Below are 25,447 nucleotides of genomic sequence, written 5' to 3' on the forward strand. Positions count from 1 at the left end.
AAATCCTACCCTCTGGGCTGACAGTCTGTGGGGTAGGGAAGCAGGTGAGTTCCATTATGAGGGGCTGGTGAGGGGCTACAGAGAATGCGGAAAGTGGGAATCAGCTGGGGTTGCTGAGGGTGGGAGAGGATGGCAGGAGGTAGGTCAGGGAGTGTTTGAGCAAAAACACGAAGGACCGGAGGGAAGGAACAAGGATGTTATCTGGGGCCAGAGTGCTCCAGGCAGAGACACAGCCCTTGGGAAGGTCAGACCCTGAGGTCAAACATGCCTGGAAAACGGTTGCCAAGTGACCGAGGGGAGAGAGGGAGGAGGCGAGGGCAGGGAGGCGACAGGGCAGAGCTCGCAAGGTCTTCGGAGCCTCCGGAGGACTTGAGTGAGCGGGGAGCCATGGAGGGTTCTTGAACAGAGGAGGGATGTGCCCTGACTCAGGACGTCCCAGGCACTCTTGGGCCACCGTGAGGGGGACAGGAGCCGGGGCGCCAAAGCGGGACATAATGGGGCTAAACCAGGGTGGGGGATGAAGAGGAGAAGTGAGAGGATTCTGGATCTAGCTGAAGTCGTGGCCATGGGACTTGTCAACATGCCAGATTGTGGTGGTGGTGGTGGTGGTGGGGATGTTCCTCTTGGCAACTCTCTCAAGCTTGCAGCAAACATCTCAGAGCCTTTTCTCCTATGTTACCTCAGTCCTTCCTTACCTTGCTTGGTAACGCCAGTGGGCAGGCATTTAAATTCCATTCACCAGACAGGAAAACTGAGTCCCAGCAGGTTAGATTTGCTCCAAGGGCCCAGAGCACATCCCAGGGGAGGAGAAGGCAAAAGTGCATCCCAGGAGAGAAGGCAAAACAATGGATGATGACTCTGGCAGGGTATGGGGACAACACCCTGGGACCAAGCCTCCTACCTCCCCCAGCTTCTCCAGGTACCAGCTGTCAGACCTGTGGCCTATAGGGCAGAACGTCCAGCCTTAGGGTTTCTAGCTTTTGCGGGGAAAAAGTCAAAGTGCACTCTGGACCTGGTCTGGACCCCATCCTCTTTCAGCTTCTTCCAGTGTCCACTTCCCTCCTCTAGCCCCCTTGGGCACTATGGTGGGACCCTTTCCCATGCCCTGTCCAGGTCAAAAAAGATGGTAGTGGGCAGGAAGGTGTTAATTCTGGAGGTGGGGGGGGGTGCCACCGGCCCTGGGATAATGCATCTCTGCCTTTTGCCCTTGGTGACCTTATTTTTCCATGAGCAGAATCCTCCCCTTTTGAACTGCGATGGACTTAATATTTTCTTTAATTTTCTACACTTTTGCATCCTTGAATTCATTCATTTAAAGAGGAAACTGCATATTGATGTCCCACTTGGAAAACTCTTCTCGTTGCCCTGAAGAGTCCATAAACTTAAAAATGAATAATAACACAAGAAATATAAAATGTAGATATTAGCTAGATAAGTCTCAAGTCTACCAAGGTGTTAAAGACACATTAGCACCCAGTAGAGACTTTCTCGTGGACTGAGGTTCTTCACGGAAACCCAGGGACAAGGCCTGCCGCCTGTGGATCTCTGCTGGGCCGCCTGGTAGCTGTGCCCTGGCTGCCCACCTCTGTAAATAGGTCAGAACTGCACCTGCCTCATAGGTGTTTTATGGAGTCGATGAGTTGAAATAGACAAAGCACCTAGAGTCAGGCCTGTCTCAGATTAAGCGCTTTATAAATAATAGCGTATTTAAAAAATTAAAAGATGGCGCCAGAGACAAGCCAGTCATACGACATTCGAAAAGGAAACAACTCTCCTATCATGTGATTCTCTGTTGACTGATGCAGTGCCCAAGAGCACCCGAAATGTAAGTTTCCTACCAGGGGAAATGCTGGCCTGGAAAGGCCGGCTCCAGCATGGCGGCCCCTTGGTGGCCTGAAGTTTCTCTTCCTGGCGCCTGCCTGCCATCCATGAAGGGCCCCTTCATGCTCTTCAAGCTCCTATTTGGACTCAAGACTCTCTGTGCCTTAGTTTCCTCATTTAAAAAACAGGTGAAAGGTACTCTTAGCTCAGGGGCTGGCCCTGGAGACTGGTGCAGGCCAAAGCAGTGAGCCCAGGGGGGTCCCCAACATGCAGGCCCTGAGCTCTTTCTGACGTGGCCCCTTCCCAACCCCTTGGGCAAGACACGCCCCCTTCCCTCACTGACCCCACTTTCCCCTGGGATACAGCCTGTGAGCACACAGAGGTCAGAAATTTTGTCAGACGCTTAAATGGTGGAACTGTGGGCAGACCCGAGAGCATGTTGCACTTCAGCATGTGTGTGTGTGTGTGTGGGTGTGTGTGGGTGTGTGTGTGGGTGTGTGTGTACATGCAGCAGCTCTAGGTCTGTGTTTTTACTGCACTTTCCTGTTCTTTTCCAGCAGTCACACCAGTTCTGGGGAGGGACCTGGGCCAGTGGCTTCCCGCCCCCTTCACTTTATAAAGGCCCGGAGGCCATGTGACTCCGCAAAGCTGCCCAGCCTGGGGATACGGAACAGCTCTGCCCCAAACTCTGCTTTCCCTGCCAGGAGCTCAGACCATGGGAGGCCCCCGCCGCAGTGCCTTTTTCATCCTACAAGGTGAGAGTCTGGGAGGGTCGAGGGAGCCCCTGGCAACACCCCTTGGGAACAGCGGCCCCCCTTCTCCATGGAGAAATGGTAGGCTCAGCTGCCAGCTCTGGGGCCCACGGCAGCCGGCAGCTGGCAGCCCAGAGGAAGCCGCATGTCAGGCAGGCGCCGCGGGCACACGGGGAGAGGGGCTAGCAGCGCCCGGGCACCCCCACACTCTGGCAGGAACCCCCAGGTGCTCTAAGAGCCTGACCCCACCTTCCCAGAGGAATCTCCAAGCTCCGTCTGGATCCACTTTGGAGGCTGCTCCCTAAAAGGAGAAATAGAGGCAGGGAGAAGGAAAGGGTGCAAAAAGTGAGTGCTGTGACCGCCCCCCCCGCCCCCCCGTAGGAAGTCACTCTTAACAGATGGCATGGGAGGTGCTGGGGAGATAGGAGCGGGGACCCCTCCACTATGGGGTGGCCCCAACATATTTCCCACTGTCTCAGTGACAGGGGCAGCTCCAGAGACCCCCACTCTTGCTCCCCCAGACCCAACTGGGACTCAGCTGTGTGTTGAAGGGATTTGTCAGCTGTGGGTTTGAACTTGAGTTTTGCTGTAACTTCCTCAAGTCTCCTTTCCCGCCCCACCCAGGGTGGCTCTAACGGTTAGGTGCCGCTCGTTGCCTGGGCAACCAGGCAACAAAGAGAGTTGAAGAGATGTCATTTGGGGTGCCAATCGGAGCTTCCCTGGGCCACAGGGATGGGGTTCCACATGCTGGCTTAGGATGATACACATGAGCTTTTTTTGTAGCTTCAGGGAGGTGTAACTTACATAGCATATAATTCGCCTGTTGCATGCATACAGTTAGATGATTTTTAGTAAATTCGTCAAGTCTATGTGGAGCATACCCGACGGGGGGTGGTGTGTCACCAGAGCCAAGTCACAGAGCCCCTGATCCTCACTTTTCACACCTGTAAAATGGTGCAGGACCACTCTCCACTTTATAGGGTTGTGTTAAGGGTTGAGTGAGCCTTGGTTCACAGTAAGAATCAAGTAAACAGTATTTATTAGTATTATTGTTATTATTATCTCACTGGTGGGTCTGGGGGTTGGGCTGGGGGCTCAACATTTCCAGATAGGCAGGCACTGGCAGCTCCCCAAGCCCTCCCCACCCCCACCCCAGAGCCCCTAAGCGGAATCCTACAGCTCAGGGCTGGGCTAAGGGAATGCAGACCAGATGGAACTGGGAGCGATGACCAGCAGCTCCTCTCCCTGCTCCCGTTTGGGTCACTTCCAAGGCCCAGATGCGGAAGGTCTGGCCCAGCAGCTTCCGTGATGGGGGAGAAGAGCCCAGCCCAGCCTGGGCAGAGGGGTCAAGGCACAAAGGAGCCCCTCCCTGCAGGGTCTGGAGACCTTGACCCTTCAATTTCACCTTCCCCAGCCCCCTATGTTTACCAGATTCTCCCTGAGCCTTTTCTGGGCTCTAAGTCTCAGCTTGTCCAACTGTAGAGTGAACATAAACGGAGCCTCTGCCTCCTAGGGCAGTTGTGAGCATGAAAGTTGCTACTGGGGGATTTGGGAGCTGGGGACAAATCGTCCTGGGTCCTGCCCTCCCAGGGAAGGTCATTTTGTGGTCTGTCCTGCAAAGAGGAACTTGTTCGGCCAGAGTAGGGGAAGGGGGAATCTTCACTCAAAGAAGGGGAAGGGCATTCTGGCCTCAGTTTACCCCAGCTAGGAAGGCCTCTGTGAGGGGGCGTCTGCCCTCCACCTCCCTGAGGGGTAACAAATCTGGACACTGGGGCTCAGTGCTCAGAGGACCCTCCAGTCTGCACCCCCCCAAGCTCCTCAAGCTGTGTTTACAATGATGGACCCCAGAATTCCCCTGGGAGTCCTTCCATGGGCCACCGAGCCATGAGTCATCCCTTCCCTTGGCCCAGGAAGTGACTCATAGCTGCCCTCCCTCCAGGCCCTGATCCCGCCGCCTGCAGCCCCTCCACAGTTCTCCCTGGATTATCGGGGTCTGGGCTGCCTCTCCAACATTTCCAGATAGGCAGGCACTGGCAGCTCCCCAAGCCCTCCCCACACTTCCACCTACTGCTCAGGCACCCTCCCTTTCCCTTCTCTGTTTCTAATTGTTTATCTTATTCTCGATCTCTCTGTCTGTGTGTCTCTCTGTCCGATCTCTGTCATCTGTCTCTCCATTTCTAGGAGTTCCCTATTTTTCTTTCTCTATCGCTGTATTAACTCCTGCCTCTGTTTCTCTCTCTCTGCCTCCTTGTGTCTGTCTCTCTCTCATGTCTTGATTTTCTCTCCACCTGTTTCCTTTCTCCCTCTTCCTCCTCTCTTTATGTTTCTAGCTCCTTCTCTGTCTCTCTTTGTCTCTATCTATTTTCTCTCCATCCGTCTCCTCATCTGTCTCTCTGGTGAACAGCAACAAGGTGCCCAACTTAGAGCCCCTGCTGACTTGGGGAGAACCCCCAGGGCGTGCCCCTGACAGCAGGAACAGTATGAGAAAGGGGGACCCGTTCAGCACCACCCCCAACAGGAGCCCACAGCATCTTCCTGTGTGGGGGCAGCTGGGGATGAAATGTCACTACTGGGTCCCAAGCTGGTCATTAGGGCTGACAGAGTAGGGTGTGGTATGCTTCTACCTGTGTCCCTGAGGAAGGGTGTGGGCGCCAGAGCACCTTAGATTTGGGGGGATCTGAGAGAACACCTGGTCCAACCTCTTCATATTTACATAAAGAAATGATGATGACAGTAAACACTTCGACCAACACACCAGACAGAACTTGTGTTCTCACACTGCTCTAGGAAGTGGATCCCCTCTTCATCCTCACTCTGTAGAAGGGGAAACTGAGGTGACCTGATCCAGGTCTGGGATTGGAACCAGGGCCACCTGTCTCCAATGTGTTTCCTGAACTGATGCGGGCAGGTCAGCAGGAGCCAAGACCCCTGCTGAGTTTGGGCCCCCCCTCCCTATCCCTTGGTTCCAGCGATGGGTGCAGACCCCTCTGGCTGTGGGCTTCAGGGGCCAGGGAGGTGCCACCTGCTGGCTCTCTCCTTGAGCAATGGACAGAGCCTGAGCCTGGGTGGCAGCCCTCTTCCCTCAGACGCGTTGCCCTCAGGCCTCTGTCAACCCTTCCCTGCTCCTTTTCTCCCCTGACCCCCCTCTCTCTGTTCCAGCACTGTGTGTCTTCCTGACTCTGTTGGACTCCCAGAACACCGTAGGTAAGTCTGCTTGGAGTAACTCAGTCTTCAGCCGAAGCCTGCAGAAGGGGCCCTGGACTCCCACCTGCACCTCTCAGCCCAGGCAGGAGAGAGGCCTGTTGCAGGGGGAAGCTTGGGCCCACCCCTCCCTACACTCCCTCCCCAGCCCCTGGCTCAGCTCTCACCTTCTGACCACATCCCCACAGACGCTGTCACCAAGGACTGTGTTAAGAGGTGCCCTCAGCACTCCAAGTGCATCAATGACACTGCCTGCCGCTGCGATCCAGGATTCAAATCTTCAACTGAGATCATCACCGACCATACGGACAGTTGTGAAGGTACAGAGGCTTGGGGGTGGTGCAGTGGCACATGAAGATTGTGGGGCAGAGCCCAGTGCCCATGGGGATGTGGGTGGTGGTTGGGGGCCTCAGCCTTTGTCCTCAGATTGTCATCAGGACAAAGAAAAGAGAAAGGAAAAGATAGGAAGGTGGAAAATAAGTAAATAAAAATGGCTTCCTGGAGAGAGAGGAGCTAGGACTCCAGGAGTCTGGAATCTGTACCTCAGTTCATCCTTCCGGGACTGGAGAGGGGGATGCAGTGTTCCCACCCACTCCCCGCTTCAGCACCTTCCCCTGTATCCGGGGTGCCAGCCAGAGGGCCAAGAAGAGCTGAGCTGATTGCGTGGGCTTCAGGAATGACTTGCTCCAGCCACAGCCCAGCCCCAACAGAGTTGCCTGAGAATCTAATTCTTTCCCAAAAGCATCAGGCCCATGCTGGGGAGTCAGGTAGGAGATGAGGATCTCTGTCCTGAGGGACTTCATGCCTTTGGGAGGTGACTCTTCACCCTGTTGTGTTCCAGACATCAATGAGTGCGGACCACCCCCGATAGTGTCTTGTGGAAGATTTGCAGACTGCAAGAACACGGAAGGGGGCTACTACTGCACGTGCAACCCAGGATATGTGCTTGGTTCTGGGGAAAACACATTCAGGAATGAGAGTGAGAACTCGTGTCAAGGTAAGAAGGACCTTGCATCTTCCATCTTCCTGTCCATCAGGTTTGGGGTCACCAGAGTCATTCCTGCAGCATACAGGGCCAAGGTTTTGTGGCAAGTAGAGACCAGGTCTGAGAGAGGACAGATGTGTCTGTGCCTGCCACACCAGCACAGAAAGACAGGGTGGCATGAGAGCCATGGGCCCAAATCCTGGCTTTGTCACCTGATGGCTGTGTGTGTGACAGCTAGGACAGTTTTTCAGAAATCACCTCTCTGTGGCTCAGTTTATGCATCTGTAAAAGGGGATGACAATGATGTTCGGAGAGTAGCCGGCCCCGTCTGTCCCCTCCCCAGGGGCCCAGGAGGAGCCAGACCTCCATGCATCACCAGGCTTTGACCCCTTTCTGGGGGAGCAGGTGGCAGCAAAGGGGCTTCAGGCACCCGCAGGGGCAGGTGGGGCCAGCAGTAGGCGGGCAGGAGCCACAACTTGCCCAGAGAGAGGGGGGTGAGGTGACAGGTGGGGGGGAGTGAGAACTAATATAGGCAAAGGGACAGGGCATGGAGAGGAGAGGGGCCTGATCGGGTTGGGACTGAGCCTGACGCCCTTCTTTGTGTCCCTAGATGTGGATGAGTGCAGCTCTGGGGAGCATCAGTGCGACAACTCCACCTCCTGTGTCAATACTCTGGGCTCATATAAGTGCTATTGCCCCAGGGGCTGGGTGCCCAAACCTGGATTCCAGAATAGCCAAAAGACCACACAATGTGAAAGTAACTGAGCTGACCTGACCCCAGACCCCGCCTCCAACACAAACAGACAATCTCATACCTAATGAACTGCTCTTCTGTCCCCAACAGAGATATTTTCCAGGTGGACCATGCCCCCTGGAATCAAGAGCCAGGTGAGTGGCTCCAGTGGGAACCAGGAGGCAGCCACCCTGTTCACCATTTTCCTCAAGCTCCCCACCCATGTGTGAGGCTCTCTGATGCCCTCATCTCCCCTCTCTCCAGAGTCTCTCCGGCTTCTTTGAAAGAGTCCAGATTCTGGGCAGAGACATCAAGTCAGCCTCGGCTCAGGACATCATCGGGGTAAGGGCAGGACCTGGGGGGACCCCAGGATAGTGTGTGGGCAGCCGGGGGATGCTTCGGTGTGAGAGGAGACAGCCCAAGCAGGGGCCTCTGATCAGAGAAACACATTGGCTGCATGCACAATATACACACACCAATATATACCCCCATTACACAAACACAGGTGTACATATACACCCTATTGATTCTTGGGTCCCCTAATGGCCGGAGCAGGGCCTCACACACAATCAAGAGGAACACAATGGCAACAGAACGCAGCAATTAAGAATGTTGACTCTGGAGCTAGGCCACAATGGTTCGAATCCCTCGCACAATCCCTGCTGTGTGACCTCAGGCAAGTGACTCCCACTCTCTGGGCCTCTGTCCCCTCATCTGAAAACAGTGCCTCCTTCATACACTGTGTGTAAAGGTTTAAATGAAGAGAAGCAAGGCTCAAAGAATAATTCCTGGCATACAGTAAAAGCATCATATGTAAGTTTTAGCATATGTGCTTAGCCTGGCAGAAATATATGAGCCCCTTATGTCATTTTAAATTTTCTAGTAGTTTTATTAAAAAATAAAAAAAAAAGTAAACAAATGAAATTAATATGAAGATTGCATTTAACCCAACAGATCTAAAATATTACCATTTCAACACGGAACCACATTTCAAGTGTCACATGTGGCTCATGGCGACCGTTGTGGACAGTGCAAACTTAGAACAGAATTTGGCAGAAAGCAAGTGCCTGATGAATGTTAAATGCCATTGTTATAATATGTGCACACAGGCATATACTTACTCCTACTACTTGTATTCCCCTGTTCCCGTCCCCCAGGCAACCTGGGTGGTTCTCCAGTGTCCCCTAGTGAGCGGGTGAGATCAGGGTTCTTCAGGTGGCCCTGTGGTAAAATAACCAAGGTGCTGTCACCCATCACCCCCAGAAACTCATTGAGTCAGTGGACGGGCTACTGGAAGTTCCCGGGGACCTGGAGGCCCTGACCCTACGTGACCAGCTCCGCACAGCCACCAACCTGCTGTCAGGACTCGAACATGTCCTGAGGACTCTGGCCAAGACAATGCTTACAGCCCCCTTCACCTACCATTCCTCTGCGGACACAGGTGAGGCCCTGCCCTGCCCCAGCCCTGGACCCCACCCTATATCTTGAGCCCCCAGTCACTGCTCCTCTCTCCTCAGAGCTGACCTTGATGATCCAGGAGCAAGGGAATGAAAATGTCACCATGGGACAGACACATGCACGGATGATGCTGAAGTGGTCTGAGGCAGCTGGAGAACGGGACTCGGGTAACAGCTAGAGGGGGCACTGGTGGGAGAGGGAAGAAGGAGCTAGGATGTGGTAAGGGGTGAGGTTCTGAATATGTAACAATTGGAAACTGAGCCATGCTGAGGGACTCCTGGCATCACGGTGGATTGGCCAGGCCCGATTTAGATGTCTTAGGAGGGAGGAGGGAGGGCAAGGGAAGGTAGCCAGCATGTTTGTCCTCCAGGCCCCGTCATGGCAGGCATGCTCTCTAGTCAAAACATGAAGAAATTGTTGGCCAAGGCCTCCTTGAAGCTGGACCTCGAGAAGAAAAGCGAGCTGGAAAAATTGCACGAAAGTACTGTCAGTGGGACCCAGTTCAGGTTCCTCTCTGCCATCAACTCTGCCTTTCTGAGCAACACGAAGACGGAGAAACTAGATTCCCCTGTCACCTTCGCCTTCTCCCACCTTGTGAGTACTTGGGTGGGGAGGGGGAATCAGCTCAATTGGTCACCCCATAGTCAAAGGCACAGTGGTTGCTCTGCAGCCTTCATTTCCCTACCTCCACCATTCTGCTCCTTCCTAAATGCACCTCAGGGCCTTTGCACTTGCTTTGCTCGCTGCCTGTGACATTTCCCTCCCAAGACGCAGTACCTGTTACTGAATACCTGTTTACCTGTTTCTAGTCTTTGTTCAAATGTCATCTTCTCTTTTAGGCTTTCCCTGACTTATTTAAAATTACGACCTCTAATAAATCACGCCACCTTTCTCATGTTTCTTCTTTTTTTAATAGCATTTATCACCTTCTAACACACTATCTAGTTTACTTATCTATTAAATTTATTATTTACTGTCTGTCTCCCCCATGAGCATGTCAGCCCCACAACGGCAGGGAGTTCTGTCTGCCCTGTTTACTGCTGTATCCCTTGGCCTGGGATACACAGTAGGTGCTCAATAAATACTTGTCATTGACAAACAGCCTTCCTTAGACCCAATCCAAGCTCAGAATCCAAAAGTGGGCCTGAGGCTAATCTCTTTGATTACCCCCACCTGCCCACAGCCAGCGACGCCTGGGCCACGGCAGGAGCTGATCTGTGCCTTCTGGAAGGGTGACAATGACAGCGGTGGGTACTGGACCACCACAGGCTGCCAGAAGCTGGGCAGCCTGAATGGCAGCACCACCTGCCAGTGCAGCCACCTGAGCAGTTTTGCCATCCTCATGGCCCACTACGACATTGAGGTAAGCAGCCCCGGGGCCAAGCCCAAAAGCCCATAGACGGCGAGGTTGGCTTAGGTGAGACAGGAAGCTGGTTCTTCATGATGAGGACCAAATGCTTCTGTATGCTTTTGCAGCCCAGGTGGCCCCACACCACACCCCTAGCCCCTTCCTTGTGACCCCCAGACCTCCCCACTACCCAGCAACTACACAATGTGGCCTGGCACTGCAGGCCCTGCTCCAGCCAGCACTCTTCTGACCACCCACCTCCATCTGGTTGTTAAATATCGCTGAAAGCTCAAGAGAGCACAACTTTCTGTATGTGGTCTTAGGTGATCCATAGATAAACTGGACCACATGGATAACTGGAATGGGCCAGGCAAAGCAAAGGAGGCTGGTGGTTCAGGCCAAAGGCCCAGAAGTACTAAAGTTGAATTTCTGAGCTGATAGGTGTGGCCAAACATGGGAGGGGCAGAAGATGAGGTTAGAGAAGTGGACCTGTTAGTTTTGAAAAAGGTTGACAGTTGAAGCTTGACTGGGGATCTTTTCTGAAGCAGTCTGGGTGCATAATGAGATCTTTCCCGTACTCATAAGTGTGTGTGTGTGTGTGTGTGTGTGTGTCTGTGTGCGTGTAGGGGTATTTAGGGTGTGTGTGTGTGTAGGGGTATTTAGGGTGAGAGACAAAGCAGGCTTGCTCAGATGTTGAAGGCAGAGGAGGTGGGGGGAGGTGTGCAGCCTGATGTCAGTCCTTCTGTCCAGGTCCCAGGTGGATCTGGGAGGTGGGGCACACACACCAAGGGCAAAGGCCTCAGGGTGCTGACCGAGTCCCGCCAACCCCATCCCGTATCTAGGACCTGAAGCTGGCCCTGATCACCAAGGTGGGACTGGCGCTGTCGCTGGTCTGCCTGCTGCTGTGCATCCTCACCTTCCTGCTAGTACGGCCCATCCAGGGCTCGCGCACCACGGTGCACCTGCACCTCTGCATCTGCCTCTTTGTGGGCTCCGCCATCTTCCTTGCGGGCATCGAGAACCAGGGCGGCCAGGTGAGGCACTGCCGGATGGAGGGCCTCACTTTCACCTGGGCACTAGGCCAGCAAGGTTCAGGAGAGGGTTAGCTCCACCCACTCACCCATGAGGCTCGGTTGGGGGCACTAGCCCTAGAAACCTATGACCCGCCCCCACCACACGATAGAACACCGCCAGGCCCCACCCTGACGCCCCGTCCACCTCCACCTCCGGCTGTGGCTCCGCCCACCCTGAGGGCTCAAGCGAGGGAGAGGGACTGTCTCCCGTTAAGTGTGGCCCCGCCCTCCGCTGACGTCACCCAGTCTGCTCTCCGCCCACAGGTGGGGACACGCTGTCGCCTGGTGGCTGGGCTACTGCATTACTGCTTCCTGGCCGCTTTCTGCTGGATGAGCCTCGAGGGCGCGGAGCTCTACATCCTCGTGGTACGCGTGTTCCCTGGCCAGGGTCTGAGCAAGCCCTGGCTCTACCTGATCGGCTACGGAGTACCTGGGCTCATTGTGGTCATCTCGGCGGCCGTCAACAGCCAGGGCTATGGCCGCGTCCTCTAGTGAGTGCCGGAGGGTGGGGCCACGGGAGGCACGGGCCCCATGGCGTGAGAGTTGCGCGGAGTACAAGACCCGCTCCCCTCGGGCTCTCCTCCTGCTCCTCACTCCTTCCTTCTCGCCCAGCTGCTGGCTGAACCCCGACCACGGCTTCCTCTGGAGCTTCCTGGGACCAGTGACCTTCATCATTTTGGTAACTAGACCAGCACAGCCCACTCTCAAAGCCTGAGCCTCCTGGCCCTTTATTGAGCCTGACTGACCAGCTCTCTCTCTCTGAGTTCCAAGGACAACCTCTAATCCAAACTCTCTGCTCCCTGCCCAGTGCAATGCTGTCATCTTCGTGATAACAGTCTGGAAGCTCACGCAAAAGTTCTCTGAGATCAACCCAGACATGAAAAAATTAAAGAAGGCGAGGTGAGGGAAGGGGCTGGCTGGGAAGAGGTGTGTGGGGGGTGGCCCCCTGCTGCAGCTGTCCTCCTTCCCCCAGGGTGCTGACCATCACCGCTGTGTCACAGCTCTTCCTGCTGGGCTGCACGTGGATCTTCGGCCTGTTCCTCTTCGACCCGAAGAGCCAGGTGCTGGCCTACGCCTTCACCATCCTCACCTGCCTACAGGGCTTCTTCCTCTTTGTGCTGCACTGCCTGCTCAACAAGAAGGTGGGCTTCAGGCCAAGCTGCAGACGGGCCAGTACCTCCCTTCCCCTTCTCCCTCTCCCCTGGGCTGCCCCTCCTCTGACCTGGCATCCTGGGCCCTGCAGGTGAGGGAGGAGTACCGAAAGTGGGCCGGCATGGTCACCAGGAGCAAGTACTCAGAGTTCACCACATCCACAGTGGGCTCCAGCCACAATCAGACTCGGGTAAGAGCCAATCCCGGGGTGGGGGGTGCTGGACCAGAAGGCGGCCTGGGCGAGGCTCAGTCCTCACGGAGCTTCCTCTCTCTCTAGGTCCTCAGGCCGTCAGAGTCTGGCATGTGACCACATGGTTCTGGCCAGGCCAGCAACTCCAGTGGCCTCAACAGCTTTTGCACATGCTGAAGACTATTCTCTCCTACTGCTCTGCTCCCTCTGCCCTCCCGCCCCCAAATGCACCTTGGAGAGGGGGAGTTGACAGTTGTTGTCTGGCACCAAACCCCAGAACACATAGAGTGGAGAGTCATACCTGATGGGCCTGCTTCTGCTGTACCCTGGCCAGGACCCAGAGTGGGCAAGAGCTGGCCCCTTGCCTTGGTACCCAACGCCTGGACTAAGGGCTCCTGTGTCCACTTGGCCTCCCATTCATGTCTTTGCTATGGAACGAGAGGCCAGGGTACTTGGGTTTAACTTTCCAGTTAAGCTAAGACTGAGGTTGGGGTGGACGGGCAGGGCCCCTCCCGGCCCCAGTGCCCGTGGCTCATGGTACAGAGGCCCATCTGCCCCTTGGGCAGAGGGTTCTCACTGTTTTGAATGTGATGGATGTTATGTAACGTTCTGTAAATCTGTATAAACTTTCAATGTTCACACTTAAAATTCAATCTCTCATTGATACAGAAAGTGGTTTTGTTGGCTGGCTAGGGGCTCCCTGGCCAGGCCCAGTGCATCTGTGAAATGCAGAAAGACAACTAAAAAACTGGTGGATGGGAGCCAGGCTTCCATAATAAAAATTTATTCTTACACAAATCTACAGCTTTTAAACAGTAAAAAGAAAGGCCCACTGCTGCCTAAAAAGAGGACTGAAGCAGCACAAGGGAAGCAGGGTGGCGCTGGGCCGTCAGGCGCGTGGTTACCGGCTCTGCTCAACTGTAAGACACACGTGGGGAAGAAGTCATTGAGAGAGGAGAGAGAGCCCCGCCCCACGCCAGCCCTGCTCCTCCAGCCGAAGCCACTTACTGTATGTGGAGATGTCAATTTCTTCAGGAAGCTCTGCCACATTCACTTCAAATCTGTCCTGAACATCATTGAGGATTTTGGCATCATTCTCATCAGACACAAAAGTGATAGCCAGGCCTTTGGTGCCAAAGCGACCCGCACGGGCCACCTGCAGGGAGACAGAAGCCGGGGTCAGGCCACAGAAACACATCCTGGGGATCTGAGGACAAGCTGGGCCAGGTCCCCACCCAAAGAGGGGGCCATCAGGGAGGTGACCTCTCTGTGGGACCACTCACCCGGTGGAGGTAGGTGTCCGAGTCCTCGGGCATGTCATAGTTGAAGACGATGTTGACTCGTTCAATGTCCATCCCTCGGCCAAACAGATTGGTGGCCACTAGGATCCGCCGCTGGAAGTCCTTGAACTGCTGATAGCGTGACAGGCTGGGTGCAGGAGGAATAAGAGGCGCCGTCAGGTATGAGGTTCCTGGGCAGCACTCCCTCTGAGGGGCCTGCCTTCAGCCTTCAGGGGGCCATGCACTCACCGCTCCTCCTGGGCCATGCCCCTGTGGATGGCGATGGCTGGGAAGTTCTGCTCCACAAGCAGCTGGGCCAGGGCCATGCAGCGCTGCACTGACTTCACGAAGATCACCACCTGCCAGAGGGAGGCAGCAAAATCAGGGGCCTGAATCCCCATGTACCTCCCAAAGGCCCAGAACCCTATGACAGGCAATGGCAGTGTCACCTGATTAAACTCCAGCACATCCAAGAGATCAAAGAGCTTGCGATTCTTCTCACTGTCCTTGAGCTTGACATAGTACTGCTGCAGTCCGTGCAGCGTGAGCTTGGTCTCGTCATCCACAAATACCTCCATGGGCTGAGGGAAGGGGAGTGGCAAGGGGCTGGCAGGGCTTACTCCTGGGCACCTCACCTGCCCAGAACCTTCCAGGAGCGACTCCATGTTGTGGTGCTTCCCAGAGGAGCTGCTGTACCCAGTAAACATCTCTCCCAACAGCTGGATCTAAGCTGTGGTCTGGCTCAGGTGTGGACCACGCTCAGCTCCCAGTCTGACGAGACAGAGGAGGGAGGGCGCCGCGGCCTGCCAGCGTTGCTGTGCCGTCAGGGCAGTGTGGGTGTTGGGCACCAGTTCGGGGCCCAGGCCCAGGAGGGCCAAAACCGATGAACTGAGGTCTTGGCCACCGCCTCGCCCTACTCACGTCTTGCATGAACTTTCTGCAGACAGGCCGGATCTCCTTGCTCAGGGTGGCGCTGAACATCATGCACTGCTTCTCGTGGGGTGTCAGGCGGAAGATCTCCTGCACATCCCGCCGCATGTCTGGGGGGGAGGGCAAGAAAGAGGTGGGCATGAGCGCCTGCCAGCCCACGACCGTACCCGAGAGCAGGCCCAGCCCCTCCCAACCTGGCACCACGATAAGGGCAGTGAGCGAGGAGCAGGGGTAGGGGTGAGTCCCCGTGCCTGGTGCCTGAGGGGCTGGACTCGGGGTGAGCGCAGGCCCAGGAGGAGCTGCAATCCACTTACACGCTGCCAGAGCGGAGCAGCCGTGCCAGCGCACCTCGAGCCACGCTTCAGGGAGGGGAGCCTGAGGCAGAGATAGCCACTGGGGTGAGAGCTGCAGCCGCCTTCCAGGATACAAGCCCCATCTCCCACCGGCCCTGTCGGGGCTCACTGAGGGCAGGCGGGGGCCAAGAACTAACCCAGCAGGCAGTGAGGCCACAGCAAGCCTAGGGCTGACGTATATATGTGCTAGATGGTGGCTCATTTGGGCTGAGGTCCCACTCAGCTTGGGCTCAGAAGTGGCAGGTCATAGTCAGCCAACACGAGAACTTTCCCTAAAACTGTTCACAGGAGACCCGTGTGCCAATGACCCATGTGCCAACCGCCCACTTCCCTACTCTGGGGCAACCTTTGGCCTGCCTTGTCAGGGCCTACCTCGCTCTGAAGTCTGAGCGAGTGCTAGTGGGGAGGGTGAGGCTGGGTGGGTCTCCAGCAGCCCCCACAGACCTGGCAAGGACACTCACCCAGCTGCTCCAGCATCTTGTCACACTCGTCCAGCACGAAGTGCTTCACATTTCTCAGGTTGAGGCTCCTATTCCGCACGAGTGCCAGAATCCGGCCCGGAGTCCCCACCACAACATGGGGACAGTTCTTCTTCAACACCTCTTCATCCTTCTTGATGGAGAGGCCCCCAAAGAACACAGACACCTATGCAGGTGGACAAGAAGTCACTTTTGCCCATCTAAGGGCTGAAAGCTCGTATCCCACCCGATGCTGCTGGCTACCCGACCCGCAACCCTGCCAGCTCAGGCACCAGCAGCCCCCAATGCCCCAGGCCTCTAGAGGCCTGAGAGCCTGGGCATAGCTCCATTGAAAAGCAGCCCAGGGCTGGGACCAGCACAGGCCTCTGGAGGCCATGCATAATTCATCAGGCTTTTAAGAAGCATAAACCACCACAAACCTCAAAGGCAGCCACTGCAGCCAAGCTTGGTAAATGCTGGCTGGGCCAGAGCTGAGGCCAGCCAGGCTACAGAGGACAGGGCACCAGGCCTGGCCCAAAGGTGCCTCACCTTGACACTAGGCATGTACTTGGAGAAGCGCTCATACTCCTTGCTGATCTGAAAGGCCAGTTCCCGGGTGTGACACATGACCAGGACCGTTACCTGTGGAGTGGATAGGAGAGACTCACGGAAGGCAGTGTCCTAAATCCTCCCAGCCCACCCTCGCCCCCATACCTGGGGCGACTAGAAGGCCTGGTCCAAACGCCTCCACTTTCTCACAACCCTTCACCCACCCCTTGCTCCATACATCCTCTCACATCTATAGACGCCTGCCTGTCTCCCAACACCAGGACCTACAGTGAGTCCTGGACAGGCCCCGAGTTGAATCTCTGTTCTCCAGCTGTCCTGGCCTTCCAGCCGACACCACTTAGCACTGCGAGCACACCACAACCTCCCACTACACCACCCTCCTTCACCATCTACCTTAAGGAATCAAGGACTCATGCACTCACATGCAGCCCAAGGATGCTGCCCCAGCATGACAAGAGCAGACACTGATATTCAACTCAATTGTTCCCCAAGACAGTGGAACACATTGTTCACATGAGAAGACAGCTATGGCCTGTCAGCAACGACAGCAGTAACAAAGCCACATACAGTATAATCCCCCGTCAGAAATGAACAATTTAGAAAGTACATGGTGATATAACAGCCATGTCTCTGAATGGTAAAATTGTGGGCACTTTCTAGTTTTTTCTCTTGGTTTATCATTTCGGGGGGATTTTGTTACAACTAAGTACTATATTTCATTTTAAAAGCCCACTAAAGAATATAGGAACAGGAATTTTTAACAAAAGGAGCCGTGGTACCTGCTACCTTAGGTAGCTCGGGACTGGGAGGGAGAGCACCCGCCCACCTGTCCGTTGACGGGCTCGATCTGCTGCAGGGTGGCCAGCACGAAGACTGCCGTCTTGCCCATCCCAGACTTGGCTTGGCACAGGACATCCATGCCCAGGATGGCTTGGGGAATACACTCATGCTGGACTGAAGGAGAGAGAAAACATGAACGATTGGAAACCAGATGCTTCCTTCATGCGGGCCCCTCACCAGGTGACTGAGGGGACCACAGTGAGAGTGTTCAGAGGGCCATGGTGAGGAGGTCCAGAAAGGCGTACCCTCAGATGGATGCTCAAAGCCACAGTCCACTATGGCCCTCAGGAGCTCAGGCTTCAGCAGAAAGTCCCGGAAGCCAGAGCTGTGGATGGAAACGTAGGACCCCTTGACATCTTTCTTGGGGGGTGCTGGGGTGCTCTCTGCGGGAGCCTGGGGCTCTTCATCTTCCTCGTAATCCAGCAGCTCATTTTCCACATCCTGTTCCGCCATGATGCTGAGAACAGAGAAGGGAGGAAGGGCCTAGAGAAGCAACTGAGATGCACGCAGGAAAACTCACCGCGGGAGAAGGCTACATGGCGGCTGTGGGCTGTTGACACAGGTCCAAGAGGAACAATATGCTGGAGTCAGACCTTAGGTGCTGGCTCCAAAAGGCACCCAGCTGATGAAACTGAGATGGGACATTGTTGAGTGGTCCCTATTTCCCTCACCCAACACTGACTCCAGCAGGTACCATCAGCTCCATCCATGCAGCATTTCCCAGCTTCAGCCTGTTATGACATCTCCACCACCCTCCTCCAAGCCACCTCAGCTCTCCCTGCGTCCAGTCAGCCACACCCACATACACACACGCACCCTCCACCAACAAATGCTTCACTTGTTCTCAAGAGTGATATCCCAATTTCGTCCCCTACGGCCCTCAAAACCCTTCTCCTTGGCTTCTGTCCATCCATTCCATGTCACCTGTTTCAAATCACCCCCAACCTTGCTTGGTTGCTCAGACTCATTGAGTCCCTACCCCAAGCTTTTACACCCCACTGACACCACTGGAGTGCGCTGCTCCCAGGTCTTTGCAAAAACACCTCCTTCTCAGCATTCTGGTCTTGATTCTGATGAACCAGCTCAGACCACCTAGCCTAAAGGAGTTCTGTCCCATCACTCCCCAAGGACCTCACCCAGTCTGCATGGGGCACGACCCCTGAGAGATGGAGCTGTGGCTGCTGGGATGCTGGAGACCTCAGTTTGTGAGGGAGCAGTGTCTGCCCATCGCAACTCTCCAGCCCCAGCTCCTCCCACTCTCTGTGGTCTGCACTAGGGAATAATTAAGTGCTCTCATGAAGAGGCCTCCCATTAGGCCCAGGGCCAATAAAAATAAAGCCAAGATGGTAAATGGAATTAATACAAAGCTCGCTCACCTCCTGGCTTTATTTAATTCAATACATACAGAATGCCTACTGCATGTGTTGGTGCTACAGGTGCTGACAATACTGTTTTCTATCGCCCCTGCCCCACCCCAGCCTTCCAGTCTAGAGAATAGAAGAGTTAAAGAAGCCCCATTCCTGAACTGGGTGGAGAGGGTCCTGGGCCCAGTTTCTGGCCCTCTTGTCACTCATTCTTCCATGACTTCATCTGGCCCCAGGGCTCTCACCACCTCTGTTCTGAGGCCTCCTAAACTTGTGTCTCTAACAGCGATGACTGCCCTCAATTCCAGACTCAATTACCAGCCACCTCTTCCACATCTCCCTTTGGAAATTGAACTCAAAATGCCGAGAGCAAAACCCTCTATTTCTCCCCACAGGCCTGCTTCCCCATCTTAGAAAAGGCAATTCCATTCTTTCAATGGCTGTCTTCAGTCCAATCAGCCAACAAATCCCACCAGGGCAATCAGGCCACTTCTCATCACCCTGCTACCATGCTGCAGCTCCCAAAATGCCATCGCCTTTCTTTTTTAAGTTAGAACAGCTTTACTGAGATATTCACATGCTACATGACTCACCATTTAAAGTGTACAATTCAATGGTTTTTAGTGTAGCTGCAATCATTACCAGTCAGTTTTTAGAATGTCTCACCACCTCAAACAAACCCTGTACCCTTAACTATCACGCTATCTCCACAACCCCCTTGGCAACCACTAGTGTACTTTCTCTTCTTTGAATGTGATTATTTTGGACGTTTCATGTAACGGAACCATAGAATATGTGATCTTTTGTGTCTGGCTTCTTCAACTCAGCATGTTTTCAAGATTTATCCACATTGTAGCATGTATCAGTATTTCATTCCTTTTCATGGCCGAATAATATTCCCTTGTAGAGAATACAGTACCACAGTTAATCCATTGTCAGTTGATGGGCATCTGGGTACCATCATCTCTTGCCTGAATTATGCCAACAGCCTCCTCACTGGTCTCCCTGTTTTTCATTCCCCATAACCTTCCATCCACTCTCCCCACAGCAGCCAGGAGCCTATATAAGCTAAGGCAGAGACTATCACTCCTACTAAAAACTCTCCACAGGCTCCCATTCTCAGAATAAAACTCGAGTCCTCACTATGCCATCAGGCCCTACATCACTCGATCCCCTCTACAGTCAGAACTCCTCTCCCCCATTTCCCTCACTTACTGGCCACCTTACTGCTGTGCCTCAAACACACCTCAGAACTTTTGCACTTGCTGCTCCTGCTGCCCAGAATTGTCACAAATCCCTCCGCATCCCAAGACCCTAGAACAGGGCCTGGCATATACCAGGTAATCATCCAACAATAATGGTTGAGTAAATGGAACTAGAATCAAGGCCTCAAGGCAGAGTTTAGAGACTAAAGTGATCATGTATTCTTATCTCATTCTTTAAAGAAGTCATCTGATATTAGCCTTGAAGATTCGGACTGGTAAAGACAGGAAAGGTCATTTCTCAGGCAGCAGGGAAAACAGGAGTCAGAAAAGGTCAGTCTCCATAGTACCAGGCCATTTTGGGAGAATGAAGAGTAGGACTGGCTGGTTGACACAGAGGCAGAAAATAAGCTTGAAGAGCTGGTTAGGCCCAGGGTGTTCGTACTAGGGAATGTCCGATTAGGTTTTAGAGTTCAGTGACTCAATCAGCATTTGTCCTTCATTTGCCCAAGATCAAGTTACTTATAGCAGTAGTAGTCGCCACTCACCAAGGGAAAAGAGGATTAATCAAGGTAGGGGCATTGTTGAGGAAAGGAAATTGGAACCCTGTACAAGGTGGGACCATGCCCTGGGTGCTGTGTGGGCAGGAGAGAGCCAGTCTGCTATGCTGGGCTTCAATCCTGGCTGACCAAGAGGAGATGATGTATTTAAAGGAAATAAGGAGGTCAAATGACGTCGTTTTGTTTTGATGGATAGATTTGGGAATATACTGAGTTTGAGTTATAAAATTTTCTAGGAAGTGGCTAGCCGAAATCTAAAGCTCAAAACAAATTAGATGAAGGGAGGATTTAGTGGCAGTTAGGATTTGAAGGGGTGACTGACTGCGGAGGCCCCAGGAGCAGATGGAACTTGGAAGCTGATACCCTAAGTGACAACTCAGACACGCACGGGTACCCTTTCACTCTTTAATCCCAGGGAGGACGATATCCACTTCAGAGTCTGTTCTTTACTGGGACTTTTTTTTTTTTTTCCCTAAATCTCTAGAACTACGAATCCCCACCAAACGCAGAGCAAGAACAGAGCCGGGCGGGGGCGGAGGCGGGGGCGCGGGAGTGAGTCCCTCGGGCTAAAAGAAGCCCGTCACGTCTACAAGCTCCTGCTTCTCTCACTGCGGTCTCAGACTCTAGCGTCACTCTCCGAACCCCACCCCAGACAGTCCGGAAACGCCTCGGGGTCTCTTCGGACAGAAAGGCCCGGTCCTTTCCCCAAGTTGAGGTCGCCCTGCGGGCCACCAAGACAGCCCATTCCGGAAACCAGCCCCGCACCCTGCGCGCCAACGGCCGGCCCGCCCCTGGCGCATGCGCCCCAGCGCCCAACGGCCGCTGCCGGGCGCGCCGGCACCCCAACCACGCTGCCCCCCCCGTTGTCTCGTGCTCCTTCCTTCTTCTCTCTTCTCCCCCAGCGTCTCCCTTCACTCATTCACCCGCAGGCCCGACGCCCCCGCACCGCGGCCCCGCGCCCAGGACCTGCGACTAACCTGGTTCTCCGTTCGCCTCCGCGTGCCGTGAGGAAAGCCGACCGACTCCAGTTACCGATCCCGCGCCTAGACACGAGCTACAACGCTTCCGGCCTCCTGCGTCGGACTGCGGCTGTGCTCACTGGACCGCTGGCTTTTCAGTCAAGAGAGGTGGAAAGGATGATTGGATCCTGTGGAAGGCGTCGGAAGGTTATTGGTGGAGAGAGGAAAGGGGGCGTGCCCCTTGCCTTAGGCTCATTGGTCAATCTAAAAGTAGGCTCCCAGAGTGGGTTGGGCCGGCTTTGGCCTGTGAGCTGTCACGTGATCGGGCTTAGCCCTCGGTGGGAACCGCCATATTTTGTACTGGCAATCGAAGTCGGGGTGATTGACCTGTGGCGTCTCACCCTTATGAAATGTGGCCGCTACACTGGGCACCGATCTCAGAGCTTTTGTAGTAATTTCAGTCGCCGCCTCCTGGTTCTCTAAGGGGGTTGCTCTGAAAAGGTTCTGAGGAGGACTGGAAGCTTGGAATGACTCCAACGTGGAGAGGACATTTTGTGCCGGCAATGGGGAAGGGGTCCTTCTGGGCGCGGAAGTGAGAGAAATGATCATAACAATAGTTCCAGTTTTCTGAACGTCCTGGGTCAGATGCTGTGCTAGTGGCGGTGCAGGTTTAGGGCAAAAGCCCAAACCTAGATGTTTTCCCATAGTACTTTACTGAGGTAAAGTTTATAGTAAAAGAAACATTGTCACCTGAGTGACTATTGCCCTGTGAACATATGGAACAGTTCCATCATCCCAAAAAGTTATGTGTGCCCCTCTCAAGTCAACCACACTCCTTATCACCATCAACCCCCCACCCTCACTACCAGGCAACCACTATGTGGATTTCTATCTCTACAGTTTTGTCTGTTCTTGAATTTTATATAGATGGTATCATGCAATAGATTGTCTTGTATTTGGCTTCTTTTGCTCAACAAAATGTTTTGAGATTTGTCCACATTGCTGCATATATCAATACTTCATTCTTTTCATTGCTACGTTGTGATATGTCTGGCCATATCACAACATAACCAATAAAGTTTTTTCATTCACTTATTGATGGGCATTTGGTTGTTTCCAGTGTTTGGCCATTATGAATAAAGCTTACACAGGTGTTTTTGTGAACATAAATTCACTTCTCCAGGGTAAATACCTGGGAGTAGAATGATGGGCTGAAGTTCACACATGTATTTTTAATAGCTCATGACAGTTTTCCTAAGTGATAGTTCTATTTCATACTCGCACTAACACCCTGTGAAAGTTTCAGTTACTCCCAGTTCTTGCCTACAAGTGGTATAGTCAGTCTTTTCTCAGTTATGTTTTGATTTGGGGATTTGGGTTGTGGGGAAAGCTGAGAAGGGAGGTAAGCAGGTCAGACACAGTCAAACACGATAAGTCTGCTCTAGCATTCCAGTCTCCCTAAGCCATGATGCAGTTAAAACTTTCCACCACAGTTTTCCAAAGAGGTTCTAGCATTTTATTTAGTGTAGGCTATCTTGGGGTCCATGTTTTAGAAAATTAATTCAAAGCCAAAGTCAGTAGAGGTATAATTTCAGCTAAAAAGTCCAATGAAGAGAAATCAGTCAATCCAGAGGGAGGCTTGCATACTATAAGGTAAATATTGTATATAATAATTATACCATACACTTACAGAGCACCTGTTGTATGCCCAGCAGGGCCAGAAAGAGGGTGGGGCATGGAAAAGTTAAGGGGGCACCAAAAGAAAAAGAAAACAAAAAACCTCAGTCATCAACATAAATATTTGAATGTACTATTTTAAAATAAAAAAATGTTTTATATCTATGATAAAGTATCAAAATTTTAAGTAAAGACAAGATCAGTAACAGTGCCACATGGCACCAAGCCATGTTGATGCCTGAGGCAGAAGAAAAAGATGAAGATTACTGATCCTGTCTTTATTTGGATTTTTTGCATTAGTTTTGATTTTTTAAAAAAATTATTGCATTAAAACATTGTGTATCTTGAGTTTCCTGGCACCCAGTTAAATTTTGTGCCTGAGGCAATTGCCTCACTTGCCTCCCCCTAGGCCCTGCCCTGGTGCTCGGCCTTATTCTGAGAAAGCTAAATATACCTACAGATTGAATCTCTACCCCCAAAGAGGTGCATGCATTAGCATATCCATTGTCAGGTGGGTGACCTGAGGTCCAGAGAGAGTTATCCTAGGCTCTAGGTACCACAGCCGCCAGGGATTCAAGCCCAGGCCATCTCCCTCCGTTAGATTTGGCCAGCATCTTCTGAAGGTGGAGACAGAGACCAAAATCTGGAGAAAACCAGTCACCAGTAGGGGAGTGGACCAGGTGGAAGAGAGGAGGTGCCTCAGGAAGCAGATAGGAGGCTAGCTTGGAGTAATTAGATCATCTGTAATGAGTTATGGAGGAGGCCACTGAAGCCAGCTGAGTCCAGTTGAGAAGGCTGGGAAAACAGGAAAAGGCTCTGGCACACCCACCATCTATGCAGCCAGGGGGAGCTTCTATTATTCAAAAAACAAACAAACAAACAACCTCCCCCCACAAACATTATTAACAAGATTAACAAACATTAGCATTTTTCATATGGGCTTGATTCAGTTCAGAATTATTTTAAGATACAAAAAATTTTAAACACACCTGCCTTAATGGCTAAAAAGAAAAAGATTGACAGTATCAGGGGTTGGAGAGGCTCTAGTGGGCATGTAAAACAGGAAAGTCACTTTGGAAAATGATTTGGCAGTTTGTAATAAGGTTAACCAAGTTTCTCAACTTCAGCCCTCCTGCTCTTCTCGCGCGGGATCATTCTTTGTGGTGGGGGCCATCAGTGTGTTGTAGGGTATTGAGAAGCATCCTTGGTCTCGACTCAGTAGATGCCAGTAGCACCCACCTCACCCCCCAGGTCATGACAACCAAAAATATCTTCAGACATTGCTAATGTCTTTCCTAGGAGAGGGGACAAAATCACCCCAGATGAGACCCATTGGGTTAAACAGGTACCTACCTCGTGATTAAGCAATCCTCTTACTTATAGATCTAACGGTACATTAAATACTTTTTGCCCACAAAAAGATAATAAGCAATGAACATTTTTTATGCATAATAGCCCCAAAGTGCAAATAACCCAAATGTCCATCAACAAGTGAATGGAGAAAGAAACTGGTCCATCTACACTATGGAATATCAGTAGAAATAAAAAGGAATAAGCTATTGATACACACGACATTATGGATGAATCTCAAAAACATCACATTGGTTGTGAATATACTAAAAACCATTAGAGTGCACACTTAAAAAGAGAAAATTATATGGTATGCGAATTTTATTCCAGTAGAAAACAAAACATGTTGAAAGAATCCAGACATAAAAAAATCAAAATGATTCCATGCAGTATGAAGTTCAAGAAGAGGCAAAATTAATATATGGTGATAGATTCTACAAGATGAGGTTGCCTGGGAAAGGACACAAGTAAAATTTATGCAGTAGGGGAGTGGACCAGGTGGTAGCCACAGGGGTGTATACATATATAAAATTTCACACCAAAAGATCTGTGTACTTTACTATATGTAAATTGTATCTCAATTAAAATAATTAATAATTTTTAAAAAGACGTAACACATTGTAGTTAAAATCACCTATATTCGTCTCCCCAACTCCATTCCCCTCCCTCCATTGCAGAAACAACACCCTCAATAAAAATAATGAGACTGAATAATTACTTCACCTGTATTCTGTGTTTTACAAGTATTAATTCATTTAAGCTTCCCAGCAACCCTATGAAGTAGGCACAGCTATTACCTTTCCCTTTTACAGATGAATAAACTGAGGCACAGAGCGGTGAAGTAATTTGTGCTGGGTCTCACTGTCAGTGTGTGGTACTGCCAGGATTTGAACCCAGGTAGCTTGACGCTCTCAGCCAGGATGGCAGGCACACTGAGGGCATGCTACTCCATACATTTCCACAAACTGCATAGTTTCACTTTCTGTTTTCTTAGTAATTGATATCAATAGTATCAAACCGTATCATTTTTAAAAATTTTTTATTTTATTATTTTCAAGTATACAGTACATTGGTTAGACATTTATACAATTTATGAAACGATTCCCCTGATTGCTCTTTCTCTCCTCTGGCTCTCCACCTAGCCATTACATTAATGCTGACTGCATTCTCTATGCCATGCTCCCCATCCCC

At 52.4% G+C, this 25,447-nt stretch overlaps 2 protein-coding genes across 4 annotated transcripts; one reads left to right on the forward strand and one right to left on the reverse strand.

Moving 5' to 3' along the window:
* Window positions 1–2,425: 2,425 nt before the first annotated feature.
* On the forward strand, window positions 2,426–13,379 carry ADGRE5 (adhesion G protein-coupled receptor E5). Of its 2 annotated transcripts, XM_011384493.2 has the most exons (18): window positions 2,426–2,576; window positions 5,733–5,777; window positions 5,963–6,094; window positions 6,616–6,771; window positions 7,370–7,516; window positions 7,604–7,647; window positions 7,757–7,834; window positions 8,756–8,933; window positions 9,010–9,117; window positions 9,321–9,544; window positions 10,134–10,313; window positions 11,141–11,332; window positions 11,636–11,862; window positions 11,984–12,050; window positions 12,180–12,271; window positions 12,345–12,513; window positions 12,615–12,713; window positions 12,801–13,379. In XM_011384493.2, exons 1-18 carry the CDS (start codon window positions 2,537–2,539, stop codon window positions 12,828–12,830), a joined length of 2,208 nt encoding a protein of 735 aa, XP_011382795.1. In that variant the 5' UTR covers window positions 2,426–2,536; the 3' UTR covers window positions 12,831–13,379. The 2 variants fall into 2 exon arrangements, with proteins under 2 accessions (XP_011382795.1, XP_011382796.1); XM_011384494.2 differs by lacking the exon at window positions 7,370–7,516.
* Window positions 13,380–13,462: 83 nt separating this feature from the next.
* Window positions 13,463–21,408, reverse strand: DDX39A (DExD-box helicase 39A). 2 transcript variants are annotated; one of them, XM_011384495.2, is made up of 11 exons: window positions 21,248–21,408; window positions 17,390–17,601; window positions 17,131–17,258; window positions 16,284–16,376; window positions 15,738–15,921; window positions 14,915–15,033; window positions 14,443–14,574; window positions 14,243–14,352; window positions 13,997–14,141; window positions 13,722–13,869; window positions 13,463–13,631 (listed from the first exon to the last, which is right to left on the reverse strand). In XM_011384495.2, exons 2-11 carry the CDS (start codon window positions 17,595–17,597, stop codon window positions 13,615–13,617), a joined length of 1,284 nt encoding a protein of 427 aa, XP_011382797.1. In that variant the 5' UTR covers window positions 17,598–17,601; window positions 21,248–21,408; the 3' UTR covers window positions 13,463–13,614. The 2 variants fall into 2 exon arrangements, with proteins under 2 accessions (XP_011382797.1, XP_023381410.1); XM_023525642.1 differs by lacking the exon at window positions 21,248–21,408 and having other exon boundaries at window positions 17,390–17,625.
* Window positions 21,409–25,447: the final 4,039 nt, after the last annotated feature.

The sequence above is a fragment of the Pteropus vampyrus genome, unplaced genomic scaffold (genome assembly GCF_000151845.1).
Source record: "Pteropus vampyrus isolate Shadow unplaced genomic scaffold, Pvam_2.0 Scaffold583, whole genome shotgun sequence".
In the NCBI taxonomy this organism is placed as follows: domain Eukaryota; kingdom Metazoa; phylum Chordata; class Mammalia; order Chiroptera; family Pteropodidae; genus Pteropus; species Pteropus vampyrus.

Excerpts from the sequence above, each read along its gene's own strand:
- ADGRE5 (XM_011384493.2), top strand. The coding sequence starts at position 2,537 with ATGGGAGGCCCCCGCCGCAGTGCCTTTTTCATCCTACAAG. Across the intron at positions 2,577-5,732 it reads TGCCTTTTTCATCCTACAAG|CACTGTGTGTCTTCCTGACT; the intron begins GTGAGAGTCTGG and ends TCTCTGTTCCAG. Across the intron at positions 7,835-8,755 it reads CGGCTCAGGACATCATCGGG|AAACTCATTGAGTCAGTGGA; the intron begins GTAAGGGCAGGA and ends CATCACCCCCAG.
- DDX39A (XM_011384495.2), bottom strand. The coding sequence starts at position 17,597 with ATGGCGGAACAGGATGTGGAAAATGAGCTGCTGGATTACGAGGAAGAT. Across the intron at positions 16,377-17,130 it reads TCGAGCCCGTCAACGGACAG|GTAACGGTCCTGGTCATGTG; the intron begins GTGGGCGGGTGC and ends TCCACTCCACAG. Across the intron at positions 14,353-14,442 it reads ATGTGCTGGAGTTTAATCAG|GTGGTGATCTTCGTGAAGTC; the intron begins GTGACACTGCCA and ends TCCCTCTGGCAG.